At 41.7% G+C, this 12,471-nt stretch overlaps 1 protein-coding gene across 2 annotated transcripts in view; it reads right to left on the bottom strand.

Moving 5' to 3' along the window:
- Positions 1-2,414: 2,414 nt before the first annotated feature.
- Positions 2,415-12,471, bottom strand: part of FGF13 (fibroblast growth factor 13) — a 117,017-nt gene continuing 106,960 nt past the window's right edge. For both annotated transcript variants that reach the window (XM_050901692.1, XM_050901691.1), the window contains exons 4-5: positions 4,479-4,677; positions 2,415-3,824 (exon numbers count right to left, since the gene is read on the bottom strand). In XM_050901692.1, coding sequence (XP_050757649.1) covers positions 3,688-3,824; positions 4,479-4,677 — 336 coding nt within the window. In that variant the 3' untranslated portion in view covers positions 2,415-3,687. The remainder of the gene's footprint in view (positions 3,825-4,478; positions 4,678-12,471) is intronic.

Below are 12,471 nucleotides of genomic sequence, written 5' to 3'. Positions count from 1 at the left end.
GTATGCTGCACAGAGCGTGGGCAGCATTGCTGGCGAGGCAGGGACGAGAGAAATGGCAGATGAAAGGCATCAGCCATCACACTGGCGATAACAGAAGGGCCTGAGACCAAGCCTTCTGCAGATGGTTAGCGGCTCGCAGCCAGCGTAGGGCTTGGTTTCATACCAGCCCCTGGGCTTTGTCCTTATTCCAGATGTGCATCTTACTGTACTCTGCCACTGTGCATGTGGCAGAGCAAAGTGGGTTGACCAGTGGCTGTAAGTTTTCTTTTGATAGACAACCATCAATATGGACATTTTTCCAACATCTAGCAGATCTCTTAAAGGAAGGTATTATCCAGGAGTCATCTGCTTAACTTTCTAATTTATGGGTGCTGAAGGATAAATAAATACTCTGGAGTCTGACTCCTTAATCTGGTCCTGTGCTGAAGCCACATTCTTGTCTACCCAAGGGACTGCTGGCTGGGTCAGAATATCGCCTTCACTTCACTGTCTGCAAAGGCACATTTAACTCTATTTCTCCTTATTAAATCCCAGTCTATGGTTCCTACGTGTAAAACCCTGGGCATAATCCCCCACTTCGCTCGTAGTATATATGAGCTTTTGTCTACTATCAGGACTCTATCAAGAGTATTGCCCTTTCAGTCCACAATAATCGGAAGGAAAAACTGTTGTTGGAACAGGATTGTCAGAAATTTAACATAATTGTCAAAAACAGCTGTTTATGGCTCATCTATCACCGTATCTCTCTTCTCATCTCAATCCAAGAGTGGTCTTTGTTAGCTTGGTATATTAGAAACCTTTGAAACTAGGGACTTGGCAGTGAACGCTCACAGCTGATGCCAACGTCAATACGAAAGATTGGTCAGACTACAGACCTCAGAAGGGACAATTTGTGAGATGAGCATTCTTCTTTCACTGCAGATGACCTTCAAGTCTGGAGATACTGGGGATGGGGAATAACAGTAAGACGGCAGCTATAAAGCAAAGCAGCAGACCTCCAGTCATCTTTAGGATAGTAAACGCTCAGCATTGAACTAGCTTTGCCACAAATATGCCTATTTTTAAATCAGGTTTTATGTTCCTAAGGCACTCGGACTCCTTTTTTGGAACATGCACCCCAATAAGTTTGATGTTTGGGGTTGGGAGGGTTATGAGAAATGTTCCACAAGGGCATACCACACTTATTTGAAGGGAACAGAAGCTCCAGACCCACCGAGTTATCAAAACCTCTGGAGAAATCACAGCCACATCTTCAATTTTTAAGGATTTCTGTGGCATTGGTTGTGGTCCCATCTTCTTCACCCTTTGGAAAGGGGCAAGCTGAGGACCCCCAGGCCCTCCGAAGGACAGCAAGATGGTGGTATCTGGGGAGGGCAACACCCTGCTCCAATATGGGAGCTCAGCAAGCCAGAGCTCTTTGCCTACTATTTGCCACAAAACAACAAATCTGGGGGTTTGATCTGAAACATAATCTCCTTCCCTCCTCTCTCAGCCCCAACCTTAAAAAACCACCATTGTCCCAGCCTGGTCTGAAGTCTACTTCCAGCTTGGTGAAGTGGAAGGCACACAGAGCAGACAGCAGAATACCTGATTTTAATTTCAGGCTAACCTTTATAGGTAGCTTTTTGCCTCCATTTCCATTATTCCCTTCCAGAACTGGTTCTTCAGCCACCCATGATGAAAACTTGTTCCTCCTAGGACTTCTTGAAACACCTTGATGAGTGAAGCTCACCTGTCAGAGCTGCCTGGATGTTGTAGATGAGAAAAGTTCTCACTGATGTTTTCGGAGAGAAAAGGCAGGAGAGAGGGATGTTTTCTCTCCAGAGCATGTGCTCAAAGGCGGGAGGCATGGGAGCCTTTTTCCTCGAGACCAGATAAAGCTGGCCCCTAAAGTGTACCCGCAGTGATGCACAGCAAACGCCGAGCATCGTCAAGGTGCCACCCTGGCACAAGCACTGCTTGACTTACCGGATCTCTTTGGGACCCCCTGTACCGAGGGCTCTGGGGAGACGTGCTGCGAGGTAGCACTACGTGGCTGCACTAAGGGAAGTCTAACAGGGAGGGCAGACCCGGAGAAGCTGGAGAAGCTCAAAGCAGAGGAGTGCAATTCACTGGGGCTCCAGCAGTGCACGGCAGAGGGGCGGTTACCACGACTTTGTGGCACTTTACTTAATCGTCACTATGTTTTGAGTATCTCGGCTGGGCATGTAAGACCATTTCTAACAATATCCAAAAGAAAGAGCATGTTCTCATTTGTATAGTGTATGGCATTACAGGGGAATAACGCATTACATAGAAAGATTTTGAACATTAATTACAGTATCTTTTATAACTTTGTAATTTAACTGCCAACCCTTTCCCTTGAAATTAATCATGGATGTACATCATATAATCAAACAAGCTTTTTTAAAAAGTACATCTTAATATAAATAGTTTATTCAGTGCATGGTTGTGTATACAACAAATAATAAACAACTCGTTTGTACGAGGCAGAAAGCTGCCTGTACAGAACTATGTCAGTTTTGGAGCACAGAATCCAACAATGATTAATGCACAAAATCTTACACATCATGCAACTCTATGCCAATATTCCAACTTTCTCCCATGCAACAGACATGATGACCTAAATGGAAACCTAACTACATTTTTTAAACAATTGTTTCCAATAGCATGTATAAGTATATGTTGTTTAGGGGTAACCTGTCCTAACGCTTCCTCCTACACAATATTCACGTGCCCGTTACAGTGAAAGAAGGACTTTTACAAATAAGACGTTTCTTATAAAAAAATTAAGTCACCTTAATTCCACAGTTTCTGTCTTTAGAAAAGAAGCCACAACAATAGTTTAACATGACACACAAAATGGAATTAAGAGAAATCTACACTGGAGGATAATTTTATCCCTTTCTGTTAACTTCCACTTGGGATAACAAAACAACTCAATTCCTACAGACTGGGGTTAGCACAAGAACTTTACCAGAAACTACAAATCTATAAAAATTTATATTTCGTTGTGTTTAAAACCACAAGAACACTGTTTGCTTGAGCCTGAGACACCAACTCTCAGTTCCAACCCTGATTTTTTAATTATTTTTTTAAAGACATAGCTTTAAAGACCCATTGGAGTTCAGAAATCAAAAAGTTGCACTATTCCAAATTAAAGGATACATTTTTTATCAAGCCTTAGATATAAAACGGTAAGCCAAGGAAACAACAGAGTTTACATATTTGTTTTTTGTTTGCCCCTATAAAACATACAAGCATTAAAATTTCCTTTGAAGAGCAAAAGTGGTCTTTTTCTGAGTTGGAAAGCAAATTCTTATCAGCAGTGAATGCTGTGAAATGTTTTTGTTTCGTATTCCACAAAGCATAGGAGAGAGAGAGAGAGAAAGAGAGACAGAAAAAGAGAGAGAGAGAAAGACCTGGACATTTCTTCTCCGAGATTTATTCCGCAGTTATGTTTGCTGGCTATCCAAGTGCCTTGTGATATGCACAAGCATATTCTACATTATTGGGGTATATCCTTTGACAACCAGTAGATCTAATGGCTGATAAACGAGTGACCTATGCAAGTTCGGTGGCTTGTCCTGGGCAATTGAACGTTTGGATGAAAGACTGCTAGTAAGAATTCAACTGCATCCAGAGGTAAGGTTCTGTTTAGAGAGCACTTGGCTTGCCTGAACCTGGCTACGTTGACTCGTTTTGGCTCATGGATTTACCCCCATTTAGCACTCCTGAAACACTTCTGCTCTTTGTTGGGGTCCCACTTCCAGATCTTGAGAACTCTGTGAGATCGTGGAGAGAAGGCTCTTTGTACATGGCCACTGCAAAGCAAAAGAGAGGGAGCACGTCAGCACGCATTACGGGCTATTCAGTCTGTTGGTGCAAAGTCCGGCTGCAAAATGTTGGGATTTTCCATTCAGCAATATGCAATGTAAGGAGTGAATGAAAGAAACATGGCAAGGAGACCTCTTCCATTTCAAACACTCCCTAAGAACCTCTGAGGTCCTCTTCAAGGGAATGACATTTTAGAGAAGGGAAAAACCACAGCTCCCTCCCTCTCCCAGTTAAATCACCCACCTACCCGCTGCACTTACAAAACTCTGCAAGATAGACCTAAGCTGATATAAGTCAACATTTCCTTATTAATCGTGAAGTAGCACTGTCGACAGCTGTGATTTGCCCTGTTACTTGTATACGAGCAGATGTTTGAGCCATTTCAGGTAAAGCGGAGGCAGCGCTGACTCTGGGCACAAAGAAACTAATACGCGTATTTGGTTAGATTAGCGAAATGCAGAGGTAACGTAGAGAAACCTAAAAAAATGTAGCTCTGGTTACATTAACAGTGTGTTACAGAACGTTATACTCCTGTTATGTAAGAAGTAGCTGAACCCTTCAAATATGTATGCACAGCAATTAAACATCTCTGATATAAGATAATGTCAGTTCAGATAGATGGAGCAAACCCAAGCAATTACCTTTTAACGGTTTTGGAAGAAAGTGTGCTGCAGGTTTATTTTTCTTCACGTGGTTTCCTTTCATTATTTCTCCTTCTTTGTTAAGACCCAAATACCAACCCCGGCCAGACTGTTGCTGTCTATAGATCATTGACGAATACGTCACATAGTAGTTTTCAAATACTGATTCTTTGAACTTGCATTCAGGTGTAAAATGTTCCTGTAAGAAAGTAACAGATCAATATGTGCAGTGCTGAATCTCACATCAGTTAATGAAAAAGCATCCAATATTTATTGCTTTCCCAACAGTTAAAAGACATACCTCTCACCCTCCACTATCCAGTTATGAAACACAGGCTCTAAAAGTATTAACAAGAGAGTAACACAATTTGAAACCCATGAAATGACGCTGTGAGCAGCTCAAAGTAGCATAATAAAATCTTTCTGAACAACGAGTAAAAAGTCTAAGTGAAGAATTATTGATTGATGCAACTAATGGATATTAGGCAGACACAGCCCTGATGTCAACCCCAAGGGACCAGCTGTGGTCCAGCCCCACAGGCGAGAAGCGAGGCCACGTAATGCCTCTGTGCATTAACTGCTGGCCTTAACTGCTTATGAGGAAAGTGCAATAAAAATTCAAAGCCAAGATGCCATGAGTAAATGGTCGCCTCTTACTAACCCAGCAATATTAAGTTAGCTTGTAGCAGCTGCCTCTTTGGTTTAATCTATGCTCTTTCTCGGCCCAGCATATCATCCCCTGAAAGCCCAGCTGTCAGAGACTCACTGCAGACATTAGCCTCTGCTCTGGGACTGGCAAGAGTTAAAGGGTACCACAGCTGAAAGCGTATAGCATCAAGCTTTAGTCTTCATGTTGAATTGCGCTGCTTCTTTTGGGGAGATGGTATTGGGCTAACAGTTAAAATAAAGAGCAACAATCCAGGAGAGAGACTTTTTCTTCCTGCCAGTGGTGTGACTGGCTTTCACTGTGCAATAGTCTTGACTCACTCAATACCTTTTGGCAGTATTGCCCAGATTCAAAAAAGGATACAGGCATGAAACATGGGTCTTAGAGGGATCAAAGACCAAAATGCCAGTCCTGACAGCACCACTCTGCTGCTTCCTAATGCCTCTGGGTGCTTCAGGTTTTTTAACGTTACAAGTTCCGACAATGTCTCACCTGTGGACCCCTAAAAGTCCATAAAATATGAAATAGGAAGGGCTTGGTCTGGTGATGCAAATGTTAATATCACAATCCTGCCTGTTGCCGCACCGCACAGTAGCCAGCTGTTTGCTGGTCTTGTGAAAGCAGCCAGCTTCAGTGGAGCTGCCCTTGTGCTTAAAGTATCCTACAGCGGTGTGAAAGAAAGGAGGAAAAATTGTGCTTGCATAATGATTGTGATTTTGATTTTAAAAAATCAAAGGAAATTAAATGTCTCAGGAGTCTAAGATATTCTTATCTAGTTGCTCAAATATTCTTGTGTGAGAAAAAGATGGTATTTAAAAAAAAAACCTGTGCATTTTCTGCACATCTTTTGCTATTTTGTCTTCTCATAGGAGAAAGAAAAAACCTCCTATCCTCTGACTGACATTTGCTTCAACAAAGAATGTGACGTAAGCAATTTTCTTCTTTTTTTCTTCAAGCTAATTGGCTGTTATTTAGTTAATTAACAATTGGTTTCAATTGCTGTCAAACGGGCACAGTCACTGCTTTTTTGCAAGATTTCTAAATAAAAGCCTTCCATCACTGTACTCTGCCCAGCACTAGCCATGTTAACAAAGTTGCAAGCGTATCATCCAATTAGCAGCAAAATGGAAAACTACAGTGCTCCCACCAGAAGATTATGGTTTATGTACAGTAATTTGGAGCTGTTTTGGGTACAAAAGGCCTGCTTGTACACAGAGGGTCAGATTGCAAACAGAACCACAACATTTACTCCGGCTCTCTTAGGGAAGCAAGTTAACCTCAGTATGAGCAGCCGGAGTCAACAGCCCGCAGACTCCCTTGAAACAGAGGGACAGAAACAGTGAGGAGACAGAAAGAAAAACACTACAAAAGTCCCTCACCCCTGATTTTTCCCTTGGCTGTGAGGCTTGTGATAACAAGCTGTGGTGGAAGTGTTGTGCTGCTGTGAGTGAGTTTGCAGTTGAGCCCGTGTACAGCCAGACACGGGCCTGATGGGGCACACGAGCCTGACAGCCATCCCCCACGAGCATCACAGGCAGTAATCCCCTCCCTGGAGCTTCTTGCGATTCAGCAATAACTACCATGGTGGTGATTTCTCACGACGAACAGCAGGGCACGGAAACAAAGACACCTCTCTATAACGTGCTCAGTTACCACAACAAATTCCCTTCCAATTTTTCTTGCACCAAAGCAGACCACCTCATTCACCTGACTGGCTTGGCACAGAATCGTGCCCCTTTGCATTGACTGACATCTGCTTAATTCCTTGGCTACGGCTGCAGCTTCAGAAAGGTGCTGCCCGGTGGGAAAGGCATCCTTCTTGCCAAATAAAAGTAGATCCCACATGAGCTGTTTGCAGAAGCTGAAGTGCTCTGCTTGCTCCTGAATACTAAGCAGCTACTTACCTTTTGCAAGAGTTTGTTCTCACCCATCACTTGCCTTCAGTTTAGTCCAACATGTGTCTTTCTACTTATTAAAAAAAGAGCTGGGGAGAACTGCAGAGGGAAGCTCTGAATGAGGAATGCTAGCAAATGTGCTCCTGATTTGGGGGCATTACAATTAAAATGTACTTTTCTGAGTTGGCAAGTCCATGTGCCAACCCAACTGGGTACGGACAGGACTTCTGTCAGCACATCAGTTCAAAATACAGTGCAGAGCAGCAAGTGCAAATTGGCCATTATGTTATCTTAGCTGCCAAATTCTTCAATATTCTTTAAAAATTAAAACTGATCTTTTCCAGCTCATATAGTCAATCCTATTGAAAATTTATCAATAAGCATTGAATTCTAAGGCCAGTTTTTTCCTGTCTCTCAGCTGTCCTCTTTGTCCATCTTTGCAATGAAAATAATTCGAATGAGTTCTGAGAAGTCCAATGTTATGAATATATTGTTACACAAAACAGATGAAAAATAGGTATTTGTGTGAAATAGTATTTCAATCTCAGCTTACCTCAGAAGTCAGGGATGATGGCACCTACACGATAGTAAATTGCACTCACCCAAGCCCCTCACACATGCACCCTAACAATGAACGAACGAACGAATGAATGAATAAATAATAGTTAAAGAAAGTGCTGGATTCGCTGTAGTCGTGACTCAGCCATGCTTAAGTAAGCAAGAAGATGAATTGTCAGGAGCGTCTTCGTTTTGAGCTGATCAGCTGAACTACTGAAATGTTCCTTCATGAATAGATCTGCAGCTGCATTAAATATGTGAAAAATAATTAAAAAAGAATAATTTGGTGTATGATAATATGGTAAAAAGGCCTTGTAGCATACACTTAGAGTGGCTGTATTTCCAGGCAGGTGACTAGATTATATCTAAAATAATCCAGTCTCTTCCATACAAATACTGCATTACAGGTATGCCAAGGCTGAAAGCGAAAATACTGTAAAAGCGAAGCTGGAATTCTTCCTGCTCTAATTGTGAAAAAGCCGTGTTTCAAGCCAAAGACCATCCAAATTATCAGCCATCACACTCACCTACACTGCAGGACTGAATATTAATTATTCTGGGCCCCAAGTGATTGTGAAGCAGGAATTCAGACTCCCCATAGACAGAAAATGGGAAATCTGCTTTTAAGAAAGGTATTTAGTGTCTTCAAGTTTCTGTCATACTATAGAAGCCTCTCATCAGGATGGCTGTAGGCACAGTGCACATAAGGAGGGCAAAGACGTTTGCTCTCTGGTATTTATTGCATACTGTATTTGTATCATGGATACCATCAGCAGAGGACATCACCAAATACTTTACTGAGTAGCGAGTTTAAGTCATTAGGTCAATACTGAGTTTGTTAAATGTATGTCACTATAGGTTGAATGTCCTGCAGCCACCACACAGCAGTTGACCAGAACAATCAGAAATTTTATTCAGATAGATTTAGTGCTAGGGACATGGATAAACAAACAAGAAAAGAAAAATTAACTTTGAAAAGTATTTGGGAAAAATATTGGGTACTTGGGAAACTTGGAAAATGTTCTTACATATTAAGCATATAATTATGTTCCATGTGATCAATGGCTTTGTCTGCTTGTGGGATTTATTCTTTATTTTCTCCACCTAATGAAAATTGGATTTTTTTCCCTCCCTCCCTTTCAGGACTATAATGTAGCCCAGGATTCCATTCTATAATAATGAATTTTTGAAGGAGCCTCTTTAAGGCTCCAGTGTAGTGATTTTCTGTGCCACTGAGCCTGCCTTTTTTTATTAACAGAGATTGATTTTCTCCATCTTGGCATGTGAAGTTCCAGGGTGTATCCTCTGGATCATCACCCTGTAATGTGCAGCGATATCAACAGCACAAGATGTGAATACTTCAACTTTAACGTTATCAGAAATAACAGCTTTTAGATCACCAATGTGAGAAGACTCTCTGAAGATACCGGTATTTCGTGAAGCCACCAAAAGCTGTTTGCTATAGGAATGGAAACGTACAATTATCTTGAAGCAATTTATTCTGGATCAGATATATTACAGTTCCCACAGATAGGTTCCAATCCCACAATATTGTCCGTTTTGCTTACATTTACCTATTTTGAGGAATCCTAGTGATTTCAGTGGGAGCAACTCACAATATATGAATGCGTACAGGTCTTGCAGGACTGTGATTAGGAAGGCTGTTTGACCATGTAGAATCACAGAATCGTTTAGGTTGGAAAAGACTTTTAAGATCACTGAGTCCAACTGTTAACCTAGCACTGCCAAGTCCACCACTAAATGTAATCGTGACTGTATTCAACAGTTGCCAGTCACAGCAAAAGACATGCTCATCAAAAAGCTGTGTGGGCTTTTGAAGACATGCTATATCAGTGCAGTGCGGAGCTTCATTTTGGCTACGCCTCTTCCAGGTGAGTTCTCGTAGAGACATCATAGGCAGCGCAAAGCCCTCAGGAGGTGCTTTAAAGCCGAACTAACTGCTGCTAGAACAAAAAACTACTGCTGAACGGGCATTTGTGGAAGGCTGTAATTCCTCTTGAGTTCCCTACAATGTGAAGGCATGTGTTCCGGCCATGTGACTATGCAAGGAAGAAAATTAAATTCAAAATTATTTCATCAGGAAACCCACTTCCTGGCAGGAGTGATATGAAGGCACAATTTTCCTGGAAGGTGATCCCAAACAACTCCATAGCATGGAATTGCCTGGGATAGTGCAATAAGCAGGAATTTATCAAGTGAAACACAAACTGTCAGGGATGTGTACATTTATTTAGGACAAAGCTTCCAGAAAAAGTAAAATGGAGCCCAAGGAAGCAAGTGGATATCCAGCATCTCCAGAGTAAGATTTCAGGTTGTCACTAGGTATTCTCTGAATCTATGAGAAAAGCATTGAAAAGATCCTGTAATTATTCCCTTGACATTGTTCCTTTGCACAGCAAATCAAATGCACAAACTGAGGGAAAAATGCACACAGTGAACTGAAGCAGAAAACATGCTAATTACAAATACAGAGATTTAGAGGGTTTTGTCCATTACTCTTTTTCTAGCCTTATCAGTGACTCAGTTGTGAAAACTTGTCCAAGTCATCTTTGCCCAGATTTTTAAGTGGCGTTTAGGCACATCAATAAATACCTATTTAAAGCTTGGTGCGTCACCTCTCAGCATCCTCTGCCCATGGAATGGATGTACTGCCTGATGACCCCAGGGGAAAAGACTCAGTGACTGTAAACAGTGCTGAAATTTAATTGAGATAGGAACTATGCATGACCATATTATTGTTCCCCTGTCTTTTGGTGATGCTTCACTTCTACGACTGTGTTGATTAACCAAAGCACTCCTTAATTGGGGCAAGAGAACTAACGCATCATACATTCAGAAAGAAGACACTCTTCTGATTACTGCAGAGGAAATTAATCCTGTTAGAGAAAGCCTGTACTGTGATTTAAAGTTCTGCAAGATGCCCAGGAGAACACCTCACAGATGTCAAACACAGGTCCCTTTCCTAATCCATCCCACAAAGTTATGAGACGTAATTTACTTGGTATGAATAAGAAAGAACGAAGATCCACTTTGCCCCCAAACGCTTCTCTTCTACATCAGTGCTTCTGCATCATGTGCACCTCTGATGATCCTGGAAGCATGGTACAGGGAAACCTCTGCAATTACCTGAATGATCAAGTCCTCTATAAATATTTTAATACCTTCTAATGCTTGCACCTACCCTTTTTTTAATTTCTGTGGCTTTAGGGCACCACACTTGCCAGTCCTAGTTCAAAATCAGTGAAATTCTAACAAGATAAAAGGAAGGAACTAGTCGTTAAACATTGCCTGTTTTGTGAAACTTGGGAAGGTTCATTAAGCAGTAAGTGCCTGTCAGGTTGTCTGGGGGCTCTAAACCAGACCAACAGAGAAGATCAACATATGTGATACAATCCTACTATTACCTAGAAGCCATTTTTTTAACCATATTTAATTTTTATTGTTTCACACATACAGAAGTCTTGTTACTGCTTCAAAATCTGTAAAGGAAAGCCTGCATGTTAATCTGTAATTAAGCCTCTTTGGAGAGAGACCTTCTCTACTAGCGTAATCATGTGTTTGGGTTTAAAAAAAAAAAAAGATTAGAGTAACTTTCTCAATGTCTAGCCAAAGGTTGTATTGCATGATAAAGCCCTATGATTCATGGACTGCACTCCCAGGTTTGGTCAAGGACTGGTTAACACCACTATAGCCTCTGGCTAAGGTAATCCCCAGTTGAAAAATGGGAGATGGAAGTATCCTGCATGTTTTCCCTGTACTGCCACGCGGATCAAATATTCTTCTCTAGGTATGTGCCACTGATCATCTTTGGGCGGTGAACTTGCTGGACCTTGGATCTGATCTGCTACAGCTTCTCATGATCCTCCCTCCCACGTGACTGAGTCAAGCAGAGGAACTAAACCTTCCTGGCTGAGCAGAGCACCAAGAGCTACCCTCCGAGCAGGTCAACTGAAAACCAAGAGCTGCCTCAGTACATGACCTGCATGGACATTACAGAAAACAGGGATGTTGGAAAAGATGTGCTCCCTGAAGACATGCGGGGAGAGATCCTGCCTGCTCAACCTGGATGAGAAATCAAGTCATCTTACATCATCGAAGGCAGCTGAAGCGGGTAAATATCTATACCTAGTGCATAGGTAGCTGTGGGTAGTGTATGAATACCCAGAGCCCACTGAGGATAGAGGTTCATTTCAGCAGCCTTGGGATCATGCCAACTGGTGAATCCTGCCCCCATTCAAAGCTGCAAGAAAACTCCCTTTTCCTCTCAGCAGGCTCGTGATTTTCCCCAGAGCAGCCAATCCTTTTCAGAATTTTCCTAAGCTCATTGCCTCTGTTCCCTGTGACAGTGGCTTCCACAGGTGAAGCCAGCACTATGGAAAACATACTTAGAATGTATCCATTGTTTTTTATCATAAGCAAATTTCTTGTCTTATTTTTTTACAGCTTTCTTCTCAGCTTTTAATTTTGGAAAACAGCACATAAAAGTACCCAGTGTGCCTCTTCTGTGCCATTCATTACCCCACATCTCTCTATCATGTCTCTGCTTATTCATCTCTTGTCTTAACTAAGCGGGCCTAATCTTTTTAAATATCTCCTCATATGAAAGGTTCTCTGTGCCTCCAATCATTTTCATTACCCTTCACTGAATCCTTTCAATTTTTTTTCTCTATCATTTCCAGAACTGAAACACAACATTTAAAAAGAGGCTGTACCATTTAGTTGCATAACGGAGGTAAGAAATTTTCAGTCATTTGTCTTATGACAAAGTAAAATAGTCTTTGCTGTTCAGCCTCACTATTGTGCATTCGTACAAAAGTTCTCGATCTTTTAAGTTGTGTTTCTGATAAATATG

The sequence above is a fragment of the Gymnogyps californianus genome, chromosome 9 (assembly GCF_018139145.2).
Source record: "Gymnogyps californianus isolate 813 chromosome 9, ASM1813914v2, whole genome shotgun sequence".
NCBI classification, from domain to species: Eukaryota; Metazoa; Chordata; class Aves; order Accipitriformes; family Cathartidae; genus Gymnogyps; species Gymnogyps californianus.
Note: the sequence above shows the minus strand (reverse complement) of the source record. Positions and strands in the feature narration are given on the sequence as shown.